Raw genomic sequence first — 25,197 nt, 5'->3', positions numbered from 1 at the left:
ACCATCTTTCCTTACAAACAAGCTTAAGTTTTTATGTACATCATCTTTCAAGTCCTAATAAACATTTATACAACAAGTTGTTAAATATTTTTAAAAAAATTTATAATTAATTAAAGTTAATAAAATTACCAATAAATATTTTGAAAGGTTAACTCCTTTTAGAGCAATTAATTCATAAGTTCCATCTTTGAGAAGACCAGTCGCATTATTGAATGGGATTGTGGGTATTGACACCGTCGCAAAGCTGGTGAAACAGCCTGCATACATCGAAATAACGATAAATGATGTCAGATAGAGCGATATCTTGGCAACCTTTAATGAAATAGGACTCAATCGTACATCTGAAAATTTTTTAGAATTAAAGGCGGAGTCGATTTACAATTCTTAATAATTATTCAGTGTTTAAAACTATTTCGATTTTAAGGTTTTGGAAATAGGGTTCGCTGAAATAGCTAAATAAGTAGAGTTATTCCATTATGGCTTACATAAGCAGTTTTTAAGCAAAATAATTTATTTTGCCTGTTTAGAGTAAGCAAATTTCCTCTTAGCTTTTTGGACATCTAGCTGGTAGACACTTATTGTTGTAACAGTTTATTTTTAAACTAGATTTTCGTAGAAGAATTCTATTTTCTAGTTTAAAAGCATCATTTGAACAAGATGTATGAGAGAATTCAAAAAACACGTATTCTTTACCCATTCTTATACCACCATATTTATATTTTAAAAGTCGTTATGATAAAAAAATTTTAAAATACATACAAACCTAAAATTCCAACGTAGCCCTTTCTTACCATTTTAAGGAAAGCAATAACGTTTCGTAATAAAATTTTTGTTGTAACATTAGTAAAACGATACTTAACATAGTTTACAACAATTCCGGAATTTAAATATTTACGAATGTCCTTTCAATTTACTGGGCCACATAAATTGTGTTGCTTGTCAAATAGTTTATGCGTACGCATTAATAAATCATGAATATGCCATTTATCTTTTTACATATTAAACGTTTCTTTAGTTAAGTATTAACTTACTACAGCAGACCCGATTGGAATAACCCTACCATAACCTAATCGTATGACATAAAATAGTTTTTAATAATTATAAAAATCTTATGTAATATATTACCAATTCATCAAAAAAGTTGAATATTAGAGTTCTAGAGAAGAGTCTTTTCAACAGTTTACCTTCAAATTCCTGATGACAAAAAATCCTCCATGTAACTAAGAAACCATCGGATAGCTTATGTATAAAACTTCTTCTATCATTACTCATTGTTATAATTATAGAACATAATATTGATGAAATAATTATGACTATAATTAAGTAAAACCAGATGTTCTTGTTGAAAACCTTTTTAAAATCAAGTATTTTTCAGCGTTGTAAATGCACAAAATTATAACAATTAGAAATACAAATTTGTTTACCTCAAGATAAGCATGCCATGGGATGTCCATGGTATCTGGTAATTTATAAACAAACAAATCTTGTTCATCTGATAGTTCAATCGTAATATCCCTCTTATCTAGTTTTTTTTGTGATACAAATGTGCCTTCAAGGATGCTACTGTCATTTAATGATTTAGTAGAATCACTTGATGTTTCATCGTCGTCCTTAGTAATATGAGAGACATCTTTATACGTGACAGATATTCCTGTCTTTGATTTTAGGTCTTCAATCATTCGAGCATGAAAAGTGGAAGGCTACGAATAATACCATAAAATAAATTATCTTTTGAAGTGTAGTTGTTGTTATTATTATTATTATTATTATTATTATTATTTTTCTTTTTTTTTTTTAACAAAATTTAAATCAAACATATTTTTTACCTTCGTGTATATTGTAATCGAAGCACCTGTAAAGTTTTTCCGTCTCTCTAATAAATTTAGACTTTCTTTTGCAATTAGCCCAGTCCCTTTCTTCCACTCCAGAAACTCCTCAACTCGTATCCCAGCCTCGGGACTGACGGCGTACCATTCTTTAATCTCGTAACTATTACCACATTTGACAAGTACTTCGCTTGCAAGATTCAAGTGTAGATAATTTTTTTTCGGGTGTAAACAGATACTATGAATCTCTTCAGTAGTAGGTGGCTGCAATATAAGCAGCCACACGTGAGGTGATAAATTATTACCTTTCGAGAAATTTGAGAACTTCTTGAAATCCTCGTCAGTATTAATAAACGCGACGAAAAGCGTTTTGGAGTAATTTTTTATTTTTGGGTACTTTGCCGGAAGGTCTGGGATGGCAACGGCCACCGAGTAAATGAATTCACGTGAAAGTTCTCGCACAATTTTCACTACTGAATGTATATCTGTAGTTTCAAAAGAAAATTATTAATTTTTAATATTCACCTTTCCAATTAGTGACTTAACGCTTCTCACCTTCGTTTCCTTTATATACAATCCCTATACTAGTAGTTTTATACAGCTTTTGTACGTCAATCATTAAAGGCACATGATTTTCTATACTTTTAGTTGAACAAGACAGTATAAATGGAACAATGGCAAAAAAAAACACGAGACAGTATAACTTAATCATTCTAAGCTAAAAAAATAAAGAAAATATATATATATATATATGTGTATGTGTATATATTATTCACATAGTTAAATAAATGATTTTAATAATGTATTTTACGTGGAGTTCTGAAAATAAGACTATGACATGTTTATCTCAATATGTTTTTAACTAGGATTTAAAATTTGTACAACAGTACTGATTTTGTTTTTAAGTCTTGAACAGAGTGGTCATAATACCTGTAAAAGACGCTTTTTTATTATTTCTTTTTTTAAACATTTGTCACGATATTGCATGGTAAAGTATGAAAAAATACAGTTTTAACTGTGAATTAAATATGTTGTTGAGTACCAACGTGCTTCGATCTTAGAGACTTTTTCAGACAGGTAGTGGTATTCGATACAAGTTTTTTTGATTAAACAAAAGGGTTATAGTGAGTTTTTACCGGATATAAAACAAAGTGCATTAAAAAAGTTTTAACTTGATGGTAAATAATAAAAAATATTAGTGTAAAAATTTATATGCACTTTGAACTCTGAAATTTAACAACCATTAATAATAAAGCTAAATTTTTAGATTATTTTGAAATCAAATGCTTATGAATTCTATTCCTAATTTTAAGAGCTGTTTTGAACAATTATTTTTTTTTTTGCATTTTTTAATTTGATTTTTTTTAAAAAATAAATAAAAAGATTTAAGGTGTCTAAATAATAAAATGAACGAAATAGCAAGACAATAATATTTTCAGAAAATTTTATGTAAGAAGGATCGCAAAAAAATAGAGTCTTTGATAATTGATAGAGAATATTGTCAAGGCAAGCACCAGGCATAAGAGACGTTTCGTAATTGCTGTAATGAAACTCGTAACCAGGTGAAAACTCTACTTGGTCTGCTGAAGTCGCAATAAACGTTTAAAAGTTGAAAAATTACTAATTTAAAAAGAGTGCATTTTTAATGTCATCCTTATTACAGGAAAGTTTGGTTGCAAGTATTACGTTACGTTACATCAAGACATCGCTGTTTTTATACAAATTCTTCACTCCTTTAATAAAGACAGGACAAAGTTTAATTTGAATTTACTAAAAAAAATTAATAAAAAGAAGAAAGATAAAAAAATGAAATAAAAATACAAAATTTAATAAATGATCTACTTACTTTGCATTATAAAGCTAATAAAAGTTTTTAATTAAAAAATTTGCCACTCTGTAATTATTTTGATAAAACAAGTACGCTCCATGATAAAAAACCAAGTATGATTTCGCCAAGAGTAAAATGAATCTATTTTCGTTAGAGACAGGACTTAAGCAAGTACTCACTTAATAAGTTGGCTCTTGTGACGTAAGAAGTGACTTTCAAGAGTTCCTTTTATTCAGCTCAGCACAGCTGAAATTGACTTTCTTTGAAAGCTGGAGGTTTGGATACTATAAACTTTACGGGTCACTTTTCACTAATAAACACTGATTAAACACTGGGCTCCTATGTCAAACTAGAGAGATAATATCTTATTGAAGTGGTCACTTTGGGTTGAGGTGTTGTCTAGCTGACGCACTGTGAGACAGTGTCGTGCTAGCGCTGGACATTTAAGGGCTAAGGTTTCGGAGTTATGTTCCCCACCACCAAAATTTTTCGGCCATCGAATAGGAAAAAAGTCACGCCCATGAAAACAGTCAACCCCTTCCTAACTTCCCCTCCTTTCGTCTTTATTTTTAAGCAGAGGAGGAGCGAGTCCACGTAGGCCAAGTTGCAAAGAATCAAAATTATGACAAAATTTTGAAGCAATCTATATTTTTCTTAAAGCTACTTTTTGTTTTTGACTTAATACTCACAACAATTTAGTTTTTTATAATAAACTTTATTATTTTTTAATGTATAAAATTATTTAATAACGCAAAAAAAAGTTACTAACTAAAATTAATTATCGAACAATTCATTTGTTTATTTATAGCGGCATAGATTTATGATTTTTTTTTAAATTAAAGTCTTATGAGCGTATCTAATTTATTAAGTTATTCATAACGCCTTATTACACAACTGTTTTTGAAAAAACAAAATAATGTCAAACATACATCTTAGTAGTTGATTATTGTGGTATTTACTTAATCAAGATTTATGTTTTAATTAATAGTGCAGAATCTAGTACACACCAACTTAAAGTTTATTATCATACAAAAATTGTCACTTTTACATTCATGTGAGACTTAAACATGTAACAGCTGTTCCAGAACACCGTACTTTCTCAGACAAAGAGTATTACAAACTCATCGTATTCAGCGTAACATGTCATCAATATGATGCCAACACGTATTACTAAGCTAGCCAATAAATTGAACTGCTTCTAAGGTGTCTATTAGCTTGCTAGTCGTGGCTCAACGTTAAATTTTTTATTCAAGATTAAAATTGTGATTGCATTGAAATAAATGGACAGTGTTGTGTAATTATTACTTTTTTTATGAAAGCGTTATAATGCTCAATAATTCGTACATCAAAATTTTAACCTATTTGTCAAAAATATAGTTTTTTTGCATAAACCGCTATTGAAACAAGTTACACCAGATGTTGTAACTTTTGAGTTTTTCTTTTAATATTTTTAAAGCAAAAATTCAAATGTTATTGATACATTGAATACTACTTTTGTGTTGTGTAACTTAAGTCTTTTTTAAATAATATCTTAGGGCATTCCAAAATATATGACAGAAATATTTCTTTTTGCTCGACCTCTATCTAATGTGAACTGTGATATCTTTGTATTTTGGTTTATGATAAATGCAAAAATTGAAGCAAACTCGTACCCCAGTATTAGTAATATCTCGAAACCTCTAACTGTTGTTTTCTTCCTTATTGACTGTGAATTCAATATTATAATGGAGGCTGTTGATAATTTTGACCAATATTGGCAATTGTCTTTGTAAGCCTTAAAAAATATTTTTAAAAATTGTCTAAATATTCGTGTCAGCATGATAGATTGTGGCTTGATTGATGATCCAATATGTTATTATGAAAGTTTATGTAAAATCTTCTGCTAAAAGTAAGCTAAGTAGGTTAGACATCTTTAAATCGTTTTTTGAAACGATATACTATTATTTTATCCAAAATAGTTTTGCTTAAGTAGCACAATAAATTCTTCGTAGTGTCATTTCTCATACATACGTCAGTTTTTTTTTTACTTAAAACTCTTTAATAATTCTATGTTTCTTGTAGATTGAAAAAACTAGACAACGAATTCTTAACTTCGGAAAAAAATCATGTTACTATTCTCACTGATTTGAATGTTTGAAATTTTTTAAATTTAAGCTTATAAACTTTAAATACTGTATGTACATAAAAATTTCGTGCTGTTGCTTACAATATGAATTAATTTGGGACTTTTTTAAGAAGGAGCGTTAATAAGCAACACTATTGGTCTAATATGATATAAGTCCATGGGATTTGATAAACTAATATAGTTTAGAACGTTGCGAATTGACGAGTATGACTGAAAAATATGGCAGTCTTTTAAAAATAAGACTATTTTTGTATACTTGAATTATGACTTACTGAAATTCGTCAATTGGATTGTTAGATAAAATGTGAAAAATATCTGTACATTTCTTTATTTAGCTACTATAGTCGGTTTTTTTGCTCTCGTTATAATAATGATGTTTCTCCTTAATTCTTTTTTATGCTTAAAGCTAGACTTCGATATAAACTATTGGGTATTATTCGGTTTGTTCGTAAACTCATAGAATTAAAACTAAATTTTTTTCATAATAGTATTAATCATCAGCTTTTCTTGTAAAAGCATCCTTTTCCACACAATTTGTTGTCATAAGCTCTTTAGCATTGTAAATTAATCCAAAAAAACTCAATTTCAAAATTTTTTTCCACCATAATAAAAAAAAAAAACTGATTAAAGTATTCGCGTCTGTATGTATGGTTATCTCGGCTCTCACATACACTGTTGTTATTATGATAATTGCTGTTATCTTTTAAGTGTCTCTGACATTAAAAATCTATTGTATTCTAAATTTCTAGAGTTTTTTCTTGATATTCTATTTTTTATTGACTAACTTATTTACTTTTGGTCCTGTATTTTAATTCATGGTATGAAATTAAATTTTATTTATTTAAAAAAAAAGTTCTGAGTGTATCACTTTTAAGTAAAAACTTTAAATAAATCTTTTTCGGCACGTGATCTTTCTATCTAGTTTTAGCATCCTTTTCGACAGCTGCATTGTTGTGTGTTTGGTCAAAAAGCTGTCCAAATTTGTTCTTTTGTCAATGCGGTGAGTTGTTAGTTCTACTCTGATGTAGATGTTGTAAAACAAGATAGTCTGTGTGCACTTGATTGAAAAGCTAGTATTCACGCTCTTTAAATTATTAATTGTTGCGGTCTTTACTTAATGAAGACCTATTTTTAAATAATACTTTAGGGAATAAGAAATATCACAACCGAACGTTTAAAAAAATGTTTAGTTTGTAAAACGTTCAGACAGACGGAAACCGTGTACTGAAACAGCTGTTACTCCTTATGTTTCAACATAAATAAAAGTGTGAAAATTTTAGAGTGATAAATGTCAAGTTGTCTTCATTATTTCCTTAACCGTACACTTTTCATGCTTGAAGTAATACTTTTTCGACAAAAGTGAAATTTAAGAAATGCTGAAGTCTTAAAAGTACGGTAATTTCGAAATTTTTCATGCACTTTATAAATTTGACCTTATATTTATGCAGCAGGTACTAATATAAATGTAACTTGATATCATATAATATATAATTATTTATTAACTAATTATTACACTATGAGTAACTTTGTAGTAAAATTAGACGCTGTCTCATTGTTTAATTATTATTATATATAATATACTAAGGATTAGAGGAATCTGGGTGTTAAGCTATAGCATTATAGTTATAACTAAAAATCTTTTTCTTACAAAAAAGTGTCATAACTCATATTTAAGAAAATTTAAAATGAAATTCTAGCTTGAGTAGTTTTTATGTTTTACTTCAGTATGATTTTGATATTTACTGTAAGTGAACATATTATAAGTGGGTTAATGTCACGTTTAAAAATGTTTCCTTACACAGAATCAACATTCTAAACAATTTTTTAAGCTTTACTCTTTTTCTGTCAATCAATACATATTTTTGTATATGAGAGCTATTATACATAAAACTTTTATCGTCAAAGAAAATGTGTCTTGAAATGAGTAAGTGGAAATTAACATTTAATCAAATTAAATACACCAAAAAAAACAAACTGACACATTAATGAAAGCAGATCTTATTCACAACATAATCACACTAGATTACTTTCTTCCTGAAAATTTCTTTGTTCCTCTTAATAATCGTAAGTATGAACGTTCCTAGCAATTCAGTGGAATAAAAAATTTAATTATGCCACATCGCATATTCTACTTCTAAATGTGGGACATTTGAAAACGATGACAAAAAAATTTACTATGGAAAATAACAAAAATCTTACTATCAAATTCTTTACTATGTTAGACATGATAATTTTTATTAAGCCGCGTAATAATTTTTTTGAGGGCTGCTACATAATAAAAATTGCTTAAAATATAATAAAAATTACTTTAAACGTAATAATTTGCATTATTAGGTGGGTATGTATGAGCTCTTCTAAAAAATATGATGGTTTTTAGTACAGTTATAATACTTTTTTCAACACTATTTTCCTCAGTGTGTTTATTTCAAAGTATATATTACATACGTTTTTCAAGCCATAATCTCAAAAGTTAAGAAAATGTGCGAATAGCAGGTGGTCCCAAAAACAGTAATAAATACCAAAATGAGGCTTTATTTTGTACGTAGATGCAAAAGACCCTCACTCAATAAACCCACCCCCTTTGCAACTGCGATTAAAGACATTTAATTATAGCAGCCCAATGCTTTTGAGGTTTTTCCTAAGCTCCCCCTTTCCACTCCCTTTACTTTCAATAGATCATCTGTATTTTCTGGCATACGACAAAGTAGCTACGCTGTTGAATCGAGAAAATACTCGCACCCCTTAAATATCATGTGTCAGTACTGACGCGTTCAATGAGTATGACAATTCAGTTTTACGACCTCCTGCTGCACAGCGCTGCTTATAATATATTAACGATTATCGGTACGTGCGAGGTACGTGTCCTGCAGGTGTTTTTGTTTCACACTTATCTTCCCTATAATCTTCCCTTTGAATTAGTCACTGCCCCATTGGTAGGTACATCATTTTATCGATCGAACGCACTTTTTTGGGTTCCTATTAGAAATTACAAGCCAGCGATTTGTAGATTTGTATAAGTTTCAATATTTTACTGTAAAGTAATGATGTTTTGATAATTACGAGACCATTTTTCTGAAAAAAAAAAAACAACAAAAATCGAAACTCCATATTAACCACAATCTAAAAATGAGTACTAAAACACCTGATGCACATGATACGTGACTCATGTTGATTGAAGTTGGAAAAAAAACATTTTTTTTACAATAAAACGTTTATTAGATAAATTTTTGTAAGGTAAGATAATAATTTTTTTTAATTTGACTGTGTACAGAAATGCATTTACGCAATTTACTATAATATTAAGAAGTTTCAAACATATTATGTTCTCTAAATAACATTGTAGTTCTAAAGCACTTTAGCATAATATTTAGTTTTACACGGTAAAATTAATAAAAAAAAAAAAAATATCGTTGGAAACTGTATGTTTTGCAACTCATCAAATTAAGTGAAATAATCGATGTTACTTGCTTCAAGGGGGCTCCTTCACGAAAGTCCTTAAACAGAGATATATTATTTCTTGTAAATAAAAGTCTACTGAATTTAATGGTGGTCTAAATTATATTTCGAATGGGTCGAAATTTTGAGAAATCTGAGCTCAAAGTTGTAACTATTAGCACGTGTTCCTATGGGGCAACGTGAAAAACAATTTGTTTTCGTTTATAATAAACCTAAATTGAATGTCCCAGCAGACTGAATATATACGTTTTGTAGATGAAGTCTTCCTCTGTAATATGCTGTATTAAAAATTGTGGATAAAGGACCATTTTAGCGAGATATTTGTGATGGAAATAAATAAATAATGTCCGGGAGGTCAGGAGGTCACGTGGGTAGCAGACGTACTTGTTCACGACATATATATACCATATTCCTATATATTACATCGCTATACTACACCAACACAGGTGGTCTGGTCTGGTGGCGTCATAGAGGTATAAGAATAGAGGAGAAAAGGGGACGTGATATGCGACAGCAGAATTCGCTACGTAACGGGGCATCTGTCTTTGTCTGGCAGTTGTGTTATTGGTCGAGTCATACATGAGATTGAATCAACTGTAGGATCCAGAACGAAGAAGTAGCCAATAACGTGGCTTTGGCAACAAGGACAGATGCCCCGTTTGACTTAGTTATGCTGTCGCTGCCGCTAATGGGTTAGTATAGCGCTTTTCCCCTCTATTCTTATACCTCTATGGGTGGCGTACCCTCGTATGCACTACACTGGTCAAAACAATAATTAATTTTTCGTACAAAGTTAAACTACACACATAAATATTATTTTTCCCACTTCATGCGTTATTAAAAATATAATAATGATTTTCAGACACATTTGTTTATTAAAAAACAAAACTTTATTTTTTGTTAGTCTTTGACCTCAGCAGTAGTCGTAGGAGCCCCCTTAAAGAAGTGCATATATATATATATATATATATATATATATATATATATATATATATATATATATATAGTTATGTATGTGTGTGTATGTGTGAATATATATATATATATATATATATATATATATATATATATATATATATATATATTTAAAATCATTACTACGATTTCACAACCTTCTACTTAAAATTAAAAAAATATTGTTTTTATACTATCGTACATTATTTTCTTTCTTAGATTGCTGATACTTCTATAATAGTAATTGCTAAAACTGAGAGTTGAATTTAAGTATTAGTTATAGGTTATATTCTAAAGCTAAACTAAAGTAGTAATTTTGTCACTCATCTTATGTGTATATTAAATTAAATAAATCTACTTTTCTTTTTTTATTTTGTAAAAATACTGTAATTTTTTTGAAAAAAGCTTATTTGCACTTTAAACATTTTTCGAAACATTGAAAAAAATAGCATCACAAAATAAGAATCAAATAATTCACTAGCTACCACTTAATTTTCAAGTAATAAACATTTAATTTGGGGTAGAAAAAATACATAACAGCAAAGCAATGAACAGACAGAACCAAAATAATGTAGTTACGCACTTGGCATCCATTGTTAGATAAGCGTATTAGAATCTTTTACTGTCTACTTAAATAATACGAGTACAAGCGTATAAATCCTACGAATTTTCTTCAAGATCGTTCCTGAATTCATGTACAACTATAATTTAAGATTTAATATGGTTAAAAACAACATTGTGGTGATATAATAAGGAATAAAAGCAACAACAAAAAGCAACGTCAGCGGCAGCTTCAATTTAACGCTGATTCTACGTATAGCGTTGTAATACAAGATGTGTTTATGTTTTCCCTATATGCTGGTGACTTATTCATAATACTTGAGAGTGTATTTTTGTGTGGAAACCTACTTTTTCTGTGGTAGTTCGTAAAAAAATTTTTCTGGAAGTAGTTAGACTCTACTGATGTTGTATTTTACAAATCTGGCTGTATCAAATGTGGGGGTAACTTCATCGTTGCAGCTATGGCCATCGAAAAAATTATCACTTATAAGATGTGGTTACATCTGTTTGAACACACTTTAATTCTTAATCTCAAAAGTGCCGAAGGCTTAGATTTTTACGCTTATTGCCACAAGTTCATGCAAAGACGTACCCAAAAAATTTTAAGAGACTTTAAAGGGATGTATTAAATTAAATATGCTCGAAAGACCACCTTATTTTACAGGTATTTTCGTCAATTTAACTCGTGGCAGAGTTCCACTTGACATCAGCTTTATTAAAATTCCCTCAAGCTTTTAGAATATAGCATTTCTTTCCTTATTTCTCTCAATAATGTTAATTACACGTTTATTTTTAATAAGCAAGCAAATAGGCTGGCCCAACTTAATTTATTTTTTAAAAACTGCGCATTGGTGGTTTTCTTCAGGGGCATCTTGATTTCCTGGGCATTCAAAGCTCGTTTTATTTTTCACTTTGCAGCCATGAAATACTATGATTTTCAAAGGCTAAAAGATTCCTGTTAATGTCGTTCTCTTTTTACTGCGTCGAAGTTGTACCATTAAAAATTTTGAGAGTTAAATTTTACGCTAAGCTCATGCACTCTGGCCCTACCGAAAATTTTGAATCCATGCCTGTTAAACTTGAAAAAATATGTGAGACTTTTGCACAATGTCGTCAACGATGCAGCGAAGTACAACCTCATCGTCAGCTTACTTGACAGCGACGCCATTGATCAGCTTGCAGACATCATCAGCGACCTGCCTGAGACTGACAAATACACGACAATCAAAGAAGCAATTCTCTCTAGGACGTCCGATTCGCGCGAGAAGCAGCTACAAATGGTGCTCTCAGGTCTACAGCTTGGTGACATGAAACCATCTCAACTATGGCGCAACCTCAAAAGCCACGCTAGTGCCAACTTTACAGACGAAGCCCTCAAGGTCAGGTGGCTAGACCTTTTACCGCCTAACGCTGCCATGCTGCTTCGAGTGCTTGAACACGCTGACATGCCCAAGCTCGCAGAGGCCGCTGATAAACTGCTGAAAACCGGAACCTCTGTAATGCCTGTGAGTCACGCACCACGTTCCATTAGTTTCCCTACAGGTCAAGCCGGACATCCGGACCTCACTCAGGAAGTCGCCGCCTTTAGGCTCGCAAAAGCGCACTTCACCGCGCTTACACGCCAGCAACTCGAGCAGCCCACGGTAAACAACAACAACAACAACAACACCAACAACAACAACAACAACGACAACAACAACAACAATAACAACAACAACTGTCATGGACGGAATTTCCGCTCCCACAGCCGAGGCCGTTCTCAGTCACCCGCAGCCACGCCAACCTCGCCTTCCCGGTGCTGGTACCACAACAAGCATGGAGCAGCAGCCATACGCTGCATGAAGCCCTGCTCCTACCGTGCACCCATCGCACTGGGACAGGGAAACGCTTAATGCCACCTTTGGATCAGGTGGCAGAGGTGAGCATACGCACCACTGAAAACCGCCTACACATGTGCGACAAGCGCATTAACCTACGCTTTCTCGTGGACACTGGCTCGGTCCTACTGCTCTTGCTAATGTCAACAGTCCGAGAAAAGCTACCACAGCAGCCAATCATGCTATACGCCGCCAACCAGTCGACTATCCAGACCTTCGGCACACACAAGCTGTCGCTCAACCTAGGTCTCCGAAGAGATTTCAATTGCACCTTCACCATTGCCAACGTGCTACACGGTATTATTGGTGCGGATTTTCTGATGAATTACGGGCTCTTACTCGATCTTGAAGCCGCCAGGCTTACAGATCCCCTCAGCGGCCTCGCCTTGTAGGGAGTCCTTGACAGGATGCCTCTGTAATCGGTTTCAACAGTCACTCATTTCTACGAAAACAGTAGCACCTTCGTACAAAAGTATGCTGAGCTGTGCAAAGAATTCGCAGACCTGTTCAAGCCAAGCAGCACTTCTGTCCAGCCCCCAGGACTACCAGTGAAGCACTCAATCAGCACCACAGGACGCCCAACCTTTAAGCGCCCTTTCCGCCTATCTGAAGAACGACTGGATGCTGCCAAAAAAGTTTCCGCAGATCTTCTGGAAAAAGGTATCTGGATAAAGCTACTTTTTATTTTTGATTTATTATTCACTATTATTAAATTTTTTATAACAAACTTTTTAATTTTTCAATCTATTTGATCACTAAGGTATGTTAGTAATGAAAAAAATTAGCCAGTGACTAAAATTACTTATAAAACAGTTCACTAGATGATTTACACCAGTTTATTGACTAAACGTTTATTTGTTTGTATTTTTTTTTATAAGAAGTTTAAAGCCCTGTAAGAGTAATTTATTCATCAAATGATTTTAAACACCGCTATAGTCATATATCTTAAAAAAAACCAAACAATGTCAACCATTTATTTTAGTAATCGATTGTGGTGGTCTTTATTTAATAAAAAACCTTTTTTAAAATGGTGGTAAAGAAAATAATAGAGACAAGAACTTGGAGTTTGAGAATACGTTTAGTATGTAACCCTCTATCACGAAGAAAGGTACAGTGTAATGAAACAGCTGTTACGTTTTTATATTTTCATATAAATGAAAAAGCTAAAATTTTTTAGTAATGAATGTAAAAATGTTGCCTTTTTTATTTGCCTTACCATTATTCGTATATTTAAGTAGTTTTCAAACAAATGTCCATGTAATTGGCACTATATTGCATTTACATTATTGCAACATGTACTGATATTGTTGTTAGTAAATACGATGGTATATTGTATTACTCGTTACTTATTAATACAGTTTGAATTACATTCTAGTAAAATAAGATACTGCCCCTTCGTTCAACTATTATTATATATAATGAACTTGGTACTAAAGGAATCTAGGCCTCAGGTTGTAACTAAAATTTTTTTGCTTATTAGGAAAATGCAAAATTTACACTCATGAAAAATGAGCATTGAGTACAAGCTCGAATTATTTTATATTTTTCCTTGGTATTAGTTTATTATTTGCTGAAAGTTAAAGCACTGTCAGTTGGCTCTTGTCGAATGGAAAAATATCTCTTTACAAAGCATTAAGATCTCAAAAAATTTATTAAGCTTCTTTGTCATTTTGTCAATCAGCACACACTTTTGTGCACACATTACACGTGAAATATTTATCGTTCAAGAAAATGTGTTATAAAATAAGTAATTAAAAATTCACGGCCAACCGAATTAAAAACGATGAAAAAACGAATCAATACTTCAATAGCAGATAATCTTATTTACCATACAATTACAGTTGATTACTCTCTGCCTCTAAGATTTTTTATTCCTCTTAATAATCGTAAGTATGACCATTTTTAACTTGCTTTCGGATTTCAGATTCAAAACTCTTAAGCCAAACAGACGTGCCTACTTTTATCCACATTAATATTTAATGCATTATTTTATTTCTTTATTTATTTTTTGTACCAAAATTTTGTTGACATATTAAAAACCGCAATTTCTACAAAGTTCTTTTATAAAAACTTTTTTTTTAGTTTTGATACGAAAGGTGCAGTCCTGACAAAACCTTAAGTCTAAGATGTTTTGATATGAATTTAAAAATTGCATTTTATTTTAGACTGATGGCTAAAAATATCTCCAAAGTATAAAAAAAAACCTATTGTGTAAAAGAAGATTAACAACATCTTCAACTATCTTGAATGAATAAATAATAAATACTAGTCAAAAATTTGTTTAAATATTATTGAAGTCACAGCCTCTTTCTTTACATATTATGAGTTTTACCGTAATTTTTCTTTATTTTGTATTTTGAGATGCACTTTTTGAAAATTCGTATCAAATGTAACTTTGGTGATTGATAAAATAAGGTATTTATGAAGAAGTTGGTGCTTTTATGTTGAACTCCGTACTGCCTAGTATGATGATTGGTATACATATATTATGTGTTGAGAACAAGTCAATAATCACATACAGATTCATGCTCTTAAGTAAACCGAGACTATACTAGGTACTTTGAAATCGAAGAAAGAAAGCTCTATAATATTGAATTTCATACAGTAATGTTAATCTATACATAGTACGTCTATGAACATGAAAAGTAAATGTTGCTGAAGGACAGAAAAATGTTACATAATAATTCGACCCATTATTTTTCATGACTTTAAGATACGATTTACTTCAATATATACCATGTACTATTTAACCTGTCTGTTATTATTGGTCAATTTACATATATTTACACATCTGTTGATGTGAACTTAATTGTTGCATACGCTTTTAAAGCTACAACCTTACAACTTAAAAAAACGTGCCATTAGAAGTCGGTTCTAAAAAATAGTACCAAATGCAAAAATAAAGCTTTATTCTACATATTAACATGCAAAACTTTCCTCCAATATACCCACCCTTTTTTCCTGTGGTTAAGGACGTATATAATTATATACGCCCCTTCTGATGTTTTCAGGAGCTTTTTCCTTCCTATATCCAAAATCCTTGATAACTCATCTCGATTTCCTGACATACGACAAAGTAGCTAAGCTGTTGAGCTGAGAATAAAAAACTCGATCCTCTTAAATATCATGTGTCAGTACTGATGCTTACAACAAGCATGACAATTCACTTTTACCAACTTCTACTACGCAGCTCTGCTTATAATATATTTACGATTATCGGTACGTGCGAGGTACGTGTCCTGCAGGTGTTTTTGTTTCACCCTTCCCTTTTCTCTAATCTGTCCTTTGAATCAGGCACCGTCCCGTTGGTAAGAACATCATTTTATTGATCAAACGCAGTTTTTGGGTTTATATTGGAAATTAAAAGTCACATGTAATTTGTGGGTGTGTATGCATTTTAATATTTAACGGTAGCGATGGCATGTTTGAACAAATACGAGGCCGTTTCTTGGGCAACGAAAAACAACATGAATTGATATTTTATATTCACCACAAGCTTTAAATAAGTCGTAAAACACACGTACGTGATGCACGATAGACACTGATTAAAGTTGGAAAAAATATTCTCTGTTACGATTACAATGCTTATTACACTTTTTGTGAGGTACAGATCTGATTGTGTACAGAGTTACATGTACACAAATTATTGTATTATTTAACTATCAGAAACACTTGAAGTTCTCTAAATAATTAAATAGTTTAAGAACACTGTAATACAATTTCAATCTGCACCAGATTGATAACATAACTTTCAGATTCTTACATTGTCTAACTGTGTATTGAACTGAAATTCTGATTTCTACAATAAGAATATGAGAAGCGGGTATTATCTTTTCTTTCCGATAACACGTATTTGTACAAGAATTTAGTAGTTTAACTAGGAGCTTAAAAATAATTTTAGAAAATTTTTATTAATTTTGTACAATTAAGTAATCAAAAAGTTGATACACTCTCTTACTTAATACTTCTTTCTATTAATTAAAACTTTGTTTTAGTTAAATTTTAAAAATAATAATGACGTAATTAAAGTATTAATGACAATTTACTTTAAATTAAATAAAACTGTTTATTAGACTATCGTACATAATTTTCTTCCTTACATCGCTACTACCTCTGTAATAGCGATTGCTAAACTTGAAAATTAAATTTAGGGAGTGCATTTTCAGTTATATTGTCGAGCTTTATCGAAGTTGTAGTATTATTACTTACCTGACGTAAACATCAGATTAAAAAGTATACATGTATTTGTTTTTTTTTTTTTTTTTTCTTTGTCAAAATTACTGTCAATTTGTTGAAAAAATGTTATTCATCTTTACAGTATTTCTGACTCCTTTAGAAAGTGAACACACAATCGTAGTAATCAAAAGCTTTACTGGCCACCATCTTATTTTAAAGCCCTTCAAATTCATTAGGAAATAGAAAAAATACATAACCACAAATCAATGAATGGGAAGAGCCGAATCGCTGTACGATAACATACTTTTCACGAATTGTTTGATAAGCTTATTAAAAGCTTATCTAATTAACTAACATAAAAATTTACCTAAAGCTTATTTTTATTACATCGTCAATAAAGTATAAAATATTAAAGTTAAAACTTTGATATTATCTTAGTTGTTATGATAAATGTGACAGTTTTATAAGTACCGAGTATACTTCAATCGATTACTTCTTGGTAATATGTTAGTTTTTTATTTTAATGAGCTGTATTTTTATATAAAATCAACAAATATTATAACAATAGATAATTTACTATAGCCTATGTTTTGAAGTACCAGTTTTCATTTTGATTTTTTTTGCAGATAAAGATAACACTCCTATAATTTTTTGAATTAAATTATGAGTACGGGGAGTACAGATTGTAGATAATCTTAGAATAACCAGTAACACGTACAAAAGCCGATTTAATATTTGTATTTTTAAATTCTTTATAAAATGTTATTTGCAGTTACATTAAAAAATATCATGTACCAAATACCATTATTCAAAGGATTCTTTTAAAATCATAAATAACTATAGAATCGAAGTCGAACCAATTCTATCAGACAAAAATATGAGCATTATTCAAGATTATTTAAAATAAAATTTTAAAAAATTATTGTATTTTTCTGTTCCTATTCAAACTTCTGTATGATTCTTTGCGTACCACGAAGAATATTCTATAAAATAAACCATCATGTAAGTCACAGATTTTCAATATCAATACCACAGTATGAAACAAATTATACATTGAGCCATCCCCAGAATCGTGACTACCACCACCACCACAACACCAAACTAATCAATCATGGAAAGAACCCACTGCTCCTACCAATTACAATGTTTTGTGAGGCCACGTATTTACTCGCAGCCAATACCGTCTACCTTAGCTCCTACTCTCCAAATTTGACGGCCAATCAACTTCGACTCTCGAGCTTTTTTTCTCCTACCCCACTTGGGTTAACGCAAGCTCGACCAAGTGCTTTTTTCCCCCACCACCAACAAGTTTTCGATATTTTTGGCTTCTTCTAATATTTTATGTACGAGTGTTCAAACTATGTATTGATTTTGTGTGTGTCGTATATCAATATGTTTACAATAGAGAGATTTTCTCGCAGATGGTTTATAGAAAATGAGCGTTTGGTAAAGACATGTAAATTAATACCTACGTGATATGAAATCAGATTCGATTTACTTCGCGCTTGAAAGGACTCGTTGAGTTACAAAAGAGGTGGTATGTGAAAAATGATAGAAAACCTAACGTTACTTACTTTAACAAAGTGTAAATTCTAAGGGATAACAACTCTTTGGGAAAAATAAAAAGTTTTGAATTTTCATTAGGACTTCGAAGCTTTTTGAAATGGTAAGGAGTCGTTGAATGATTTTTTATGGTGATATTATTTTTAAGGAGAACCACGTCATTTGATGGACTTTAACAATTTTTTTACACTTACACTTTTAAATTCTATGAAAAGGGTGGGCCTTTTTTTCAAAAAGCCAGAAATTTGAATTGATTTCGTTCACAAGCTTTGTTCAACTGAAAAGTAATTTTTTTCGAAAAAAAAAAAGTTATTACTCAGATAGCATTAACATTTTTATCTGCCATCTAGGAAACTCTCAAAATATTCGATGCCAAAGTTTGCTTAAAGTCAGATTAGTTTTACGGAGCCGTAATTTGAGACGTCACATTATATCGGCTGTAATAAAACTGTAACAGCATGTTCTCTAAATGAAAATAAAAATACTTTCAAAATAAATCTTTTAATTGTAATTTAGAAAAAATGTTGGTTATCGTGAAAAAGTTAAGAAACTCGTGTTAGATGTAAGTAGCTTTCAAAGTCTTTGTATTAAATGCATGTAGAAAATATGTTATCGTCTCCTACTTGATGATTCCAATCTTATTGAACAAAGTTTCAAATATATAGGTTTTAATTAGCAGGTCGCAAAAGCCTTTTAAAGTATTCTCCATGTTAATATTTAATGTCAATATTTATGTAAAGATGATTATAAACTGTTTGTTAATTTTATATGTCGAGCTGGAACATCCTGCCTTATTCGACTGGATATACAAATGAAGGTACGATATTAGCGTTGATAACGAGAGATTTGATGCAGCAATTTTACGTACACGATGGGTTTCAGTGGTACATAATCATCTTCTCCTTTCCAAAGAGAATTGGGAATCCTATATGTACAAAAATTAATTTATGCCATATTGTATCACCCAATTGTTATACGAAAGCCCACCTGCAAAAAAAAATGTAAACAGAACAGAAAATCAAGAGGTCTTTTAATTCTTTTTACTAACATGAGATATGCCTTACCAACGTCCCGATATAAAAACAGAAGCTATAACAACTGCAATTTACTACACTCGTTTCGTAAATCCTCTATATATATGCGTTTTATTGCTTTTACTGTGTTTTCTCTACAATGAGGCATATCCAGAATGAAAGCCATGTATGCCATACATTGGAGACCTAATGTAGTGTACAAACAAAAAAAAAAAAAAAAAAAAAAAAAGAAAAAAGTTATGCCTCAGTATTTGGGAAAACACAGCTTTGTTCAATTTACTCTAAGCGTTCAGTTGAGACAACTCCTTGACTTTTCATTTTTAATGATGTTAATTATTTTTAGTAGACGAGTTACTTGTTTCGAAGTTCCTTGATTGACTGCATATTGTGAACTATTTTCTTTCCTTAGTATACAGCCAGAATAGTTGAATTTTTCGCATGTAGTTTCTTACCTAAGGTTTTAGAAATACTTTTAGTCTTAGAAATAGTTTTAGAAAGTTTCAAAAAGTGACTTGATAAGCTTAATCGTTTAGCTGGAAGAAAATTATATTTCCTGCTCTATTGTAAAAGAATTTGCTAGCTCCAAGACTTTGCTAGCTTAAAGTCTTTAAAGATTGTGTACCACAGCGAGTAAGTTGTATTGGAATGAAGACTTGATTTTTGTAGATTCTTCTTTTTTTCTTTTGTCTTATGTAAACAAATTATTTTTTTACCAGGATACATCATGGGAATAATGCAACAAAGTTTCTAATTCTCTCTCATTTGTAAAAATCTGCATTGTTTAAGTCCTAGTATTTATAAAGAACAAAGGATTCTACTACAAAGAGATAACCTAAAGCAATCGAAGAAATTCCTCACCAAGCTTCACTCGACTAAGTATGGCTTAACATCTTTTTCCTTCCTTTTTTTTCACGTATTATAAAAACACCTTGACATCGTTTTCTTTTTCAAAGAAGACAGACTTCCTTCTCGTCTCTTGCAATTTTATCTTTAAAGAATTGTGACAATGTACGTCCATCGAAAATGTTTCTCTACAAAATACGACATTTCTCGTTGTCAAAGTAGTGTCAAGAAATTTTGTACATAAATTTGATAGCAATGAACATCCGTTATTACTACACTGAGGTGGCTTTTTGTAAAGTTGACGATTTGAACGAGTTATATTTCCTTTGTTTTCAACACTCACCCGCACCTGAGATATTCCATGGTAACTCTTTTTATACAGATCCTCCAACAGTAATTATTGAAGGTATAAAATCAAGTAATGTCAGATACGCACAGTTTCATCAAACATTAAAGTTCAAGACAATAGTTTACTAGACATTTTTCTAGAACAAAGACCGTACCTAAGCGCACACTAGCATGTATCATTAACAAAGTTAGCCACGAAAATATTGAGTACGTGATATAACAGGTATTAATTATAAACGATAGTGATATCACGAACGTGACACATACAGTAGCAACATTAGGAGCCACATCGTTGTTTATCAGTCGCTTGAAAGACTTTCCTCAACCAGCAGCAACGTATTTGTATCATAATATTTGAAGAAAAATGTCCGATAATGAGGAAAATGAGAAGATGGATTTTATTATGCGGAATGATGAAGAGTCTCAGAAGTTTGGCGTCTCTTTCTGTGGCCGTGAGGTTCATCCAATAACCTGTACCAGCAACGCCACTGAAGAGACGAGGCAATTGGACCTGAAACGCAGCAAAGATCATCGCCTTTTACCTGATAGCAAAAAGGTATGGGGATTTTAAAATTGCATTTCCATACTTAATTTTTTCTAAGATTCTTTCTCAAAACTGAACAAAATTGTGGTTTTATAAAAAAAGGTCCTCCAGAAGGAGTTTGGTCGCGCTAAATATGACAAAGACACAATTAAGGTCATGGTAAGTATCAAAAAAATTTTCTTTGTTCTTCTCTTTATTTATTTTTCAAACGTTTTATATTTTGCAAGGGTTGTCCTCGAATTAAGGAAAAAAGTCTATTAAGATTTTTGTATAATCCGGGAGTAGAGAAAATGTTTAACTTTTGCAATTCTTGTAACAAAGTGTAATTAAAATGTATGCAGTAAATCTCTTGAATAAGCTATTAAGCAGGTAGATAAAGCCACGAAAAATGATAAATAAGAAATTTTTTACTACAGCAAGAGTAATTAAAAAAATTTTGTACTATAATTATGACACATAAAAATTTTTTTTTGGGGCATAAATACACCAGCTTCTTTTCGTATTTAACAAGTAGTAAAAATTGACTAAATTATATGCTGAATTTTATTTATAATTCTATGTTTTCATCACAGTGTCAAAATAGCTCAAAATAATTTGATCTTTATTTGATTATCTTTTGATTGCTGCTAGTCAGACAATAGAAGACCTATTTTTCGCGCAGTTATAGAGCAAAAAAGTTCGAAAATTGCTATTCAAAGTTTTAATTTTGCAAAATTATTAATTTTAAGATTTTACAATCAAAAATTCTTTAAAATTAATAATTAAATACCTTTGGTATGAATTTTTTTCTCCTACAGAAAGGCTGAAACAAATCTAAGAACGAAAAGTCATGAAGAACGCTAAGAATTTTAATGTGGTGGAAAAAGCAATTTTTTCTTTCTAATTTCAACCCCAATTTTTGAGAAGATTCAATTTTGCAACATAAATAAATTGTAGATATTTTCAAATACATAGTTCATTTTACTGGTATGCAACACATTGCACTTAATGGAGTAAATTTTCATACGAATTGAAAAATATGTAACTGCTATAACGTGTTTTTAATGTTAACTATTAAGAGTTTGTGGTAATAATGGTTTATCTCCAACTGTCTTCCAACCTGAAACAATTTGTTTCATTTCTGTAGAATAATTCTTGTTATTGATTTGAGTTAGTATTTGTTACGTTCATTAACGATTACTATAAAAAAAAAAATATATATACATATATATATATATATATATATAAAAATACCTGAAAACTTCGACGTACTATGCATTTGGTCGTCTGCTTGCTAAATACAAAACTCATATCGTTACACAAAACCATATTATGATCAATCGCTACTTTTTTTAAAAAAGATTTTTCATTTAATTACATACATTTAAAACCAATACATCTGAAATTTCGTCATATTATGTGAAATACATGTACAAATAACAAACGATATTCTACATTTTTCGTTTTTTTGATTTGGGAAAATCATCACTGTTGCTTTCACTAATATGATTCTCGTCTGTGTACAGAAAATTTTTGAAATTATTTTTCATAATGTTACTATTAACGATTTTAACTGTCTTATGCTCTATTTTCTGGGTTTTAAGATACCGTTTTTTTTTTAAGTACGGAGTAAGTTACGGAGTACTATTAAAAGTCAGTCCTTTTGTTCAAGTAATACTTTTTTTTCGCTGGTGCTTTGTAGATTGGTCGTGCCGTGCATGCAAGACAAAGTATTTTTAATGAATTTAGCCATATGTTTATACTTGCACGATTTTTCTTGCTACGATATGTAAACGATAATCCTTGATTACTATTTTTATGCAACTGCACTTTTTTCCTCATCGTTTCTTATATTTACAAGAAATATGTTTCACAAAAAAGCGGATGCAAACTGGTAACTGAAGAAAAAGCTGATTAAAAAGATACACCGTAAGAGACAGCACCTTAAATAAGGGTTTTTTTACAGGAACGTGGTCCAAAGTAATTGGTAGGGAACCTTAAATTTTCGTACGTGGAAAAAAAAATCTAATTTTTTTTATGCATTAACGACTAAATGCATGCAACCTTTTGTTCGAAAAACAGTACAATAAGTCAAAGTATTCAAGTATAACAGTTGGTTTTATGCTGTTAATTTATGTAAAAATTACTAACTGTGTAACTGTAAAAATGAGTTTTTAATTACTGTTGCTGGAATTATGTCGTTGAATTTTTTTTTTTCTTCATGTAAAAATATATCCTATAAAGTGAAATTGGTTTCCACACATTCAAATGTGAGTCGTCAAAATGATAATATTTTTTTTTTATTACAAATTTAGTTTTATAAAAGATTAAGGTCAAAATTAAAAAAAAAGTTTGTCTCAACATTGAAGCTTTTCGCTATCCTTAATAAAATTCATCTGAAAACTTTGATGCAGCAATACTATAAGGTTTAAGGCAAATAAATTGTAAAATAATAAATTGTTTTTTGAAATCATTTTTAATGTTACATAAAAATTATTGAGCATGGCTTACGATTTCTTAAAAAAATACGGAATTCTTAACTTTGAAGTAATGATATGCAAGAATGAAAAGATAAATATAATTTTAATATATAATTTTGAATAGCGTCTTTCGCTATCACTTTGTAAAAAATAGGTGTTAGACAACCTTAGCACCACTTTTTGGTAGATTATCGAAAAAAAACAAATTATCTTCTGATACTTCTGCAATACAATGCTCCTAAAGAAAGTTACAAGCAAAATTAGACAAAATAATCTATCAGTTTTAACTGTCTTTTCAATAACAAACAAAGCCGGTGCGTTTATGCCCCAACACTATTTTTATATATAATCTGATTATAACAAAAAGCTATTCCAACAAATTTCGTCGTAGTTAACCTGTTAATTAGAACAATGATGTCATCTTTCAGGTCAGAGGGAAATCGATATTAGTTCAGGCTACCAGGAAAAATCAACTAAGCGAAGCCTCTATGACGTTTGACATTCCAGATCAGTGTGATTTGGAAAGAATTAAGGCAGGATTTCACTCCGATGACGTCTTGTATATTCGTTTTCCTTCAAGGAATGAGCCAGATGTTAAAGTATAGACAATTAAGAACTTTAAAATTTTAAATAATTTATTTTCTAATCGAAAAAAAAGAATATGCAGAAAATAAAAGAATATAACGATGTCATTTTTTTATTTAATGTTCCTTGGTCGAAAAGTATAAATAACATTTTTAGCAATTTTTGTAGTTCCAAGCTCATCAATAGAAAAAAAAAAAAAAAAAAGAAAAGAAAAAAAAAAATACAATTAATAAAAAGAAATCGTTGTTAGCTGTCCATGAGTTTATATAAGTTGATGAAAAATTCGTAAAAAAATATAAAGAAAATACGGATACCATTACTCTACCTTGCTTCGAGAGATAATATAATTTTTGGAATTCAATGATCGAAACAAGGTGCTGCGATTAAAAAGATGCTAAGTCAATTGTCATAAATAAAAGTCTTATTTATATCTAAATTTTTTTTATCGTTTTATTATTAAAGCATATCCTCATACATTTCTAGCATGAAAAACATGTTATTTCTAAATTTACACTAAGTATCACAATTATTTTATTTGCAATCAACATCAAAGTATATTTAATCAATGTACACCAATAAGAAAATTTCTGGGTTCTCAGCTTTTCCTTTTTAATTAAATAAAGTCGTAAGGTCGTTTTTTTTCATTTGCAATGTTTTTACCAAATTAGTCACATTTTGAAATATTACAAAATTCTCAAAGTAATGACACACTGATTTTTTTGCGATAAATGGTACCTGCGTTAGATTAATGGCTTATTCACGCAGTTTGTATTTTTCACCATCACAGCCAATGCTTTCTTATGGGGTATGAGGCCACGTAGGGCATATTTGCGCATTTCTGTATTGAGAGTAAACTAAAAAGTTTTTTCCATTATTGTATAATTTATTGCTTTGCTTGGATTTCCTGATTATCTTGATTTTCTTGCATGGTTTTCTTACTAAATGTAATACTAAGTGCGTGTGATACTTTTCGAATAAAAATATTATTAAGCTCATGATAAATGCACTTATTTAAAAA

The 25,197-nt window shown here is 30.6% G+C and overlaps 2 protein-coding genes across 2 annotated transcripts; both read left to right on the top strand.

Annotated features, from left to right (window-relative positions):
* Positions 1-11,386: 11,386 nt before the first annotated feature.
* LOC149375214 (uncharacterized) lies at positions 11,387-13,019 on the top strand. The gene is made up of 3 exons (XM_089590002.1): positions 11,387-11,414; positions 11,876-12,393; positions 12,498-13,019. Exons 1-3 carry the CDS (start codon positions 11,387-11,389, stop codon positions 13,017-13,019), a joined length of 1,068 nt encoding a protein of 355 aa, XP_089446128.1.
* Positions 13,020-20,880: 7,861 nt separating this feature from the next.
* On the top strand, positions 20,881-24,303 carry LOC149375213 (uncharacterized). Its single transcript, XM_089590068.1, has 3 exons — positions 20,881-21,147; positions 21,238-21,294; positions 24,023-24,303. Exons 1-3 carry the CDS (start codon positions 20,956-20,958, stop codon positions 24,197-24,199), a joined length of 426 nt encoding a protein of 141 aa, XP_089446194.1. The 5' UTR covers positions 20,881-20,955; the 3' UTR covers positions 24,200-24,303.
* The last annotated feature ends 894 nt before the right edge of the window (positions 24,304-25,197 follow it).

Source organism: Copidosoma floridanum, unplaced genomic scaffold (assembly GCF_036245765.1).
Source record: "Copidosoma floridanum isolate Cflo_tuat_1 unplaced genomic scaffold, Cflo_Japanese_pri ptg000011l, whole genome shotgun sequence".
Classification (NCBI taxonomy): domain Eukaryota; kingdom Metazoa; phylum Arthropoda; class Insecta; order Hymenoptera; family Encyrtidae; genus Copidosoma; species Copidosoma floridanum.
Note: the sequence above shows the minus strand (reverse complement) of the source record. Positions and strands in the feature narration are given on the sequence as shown.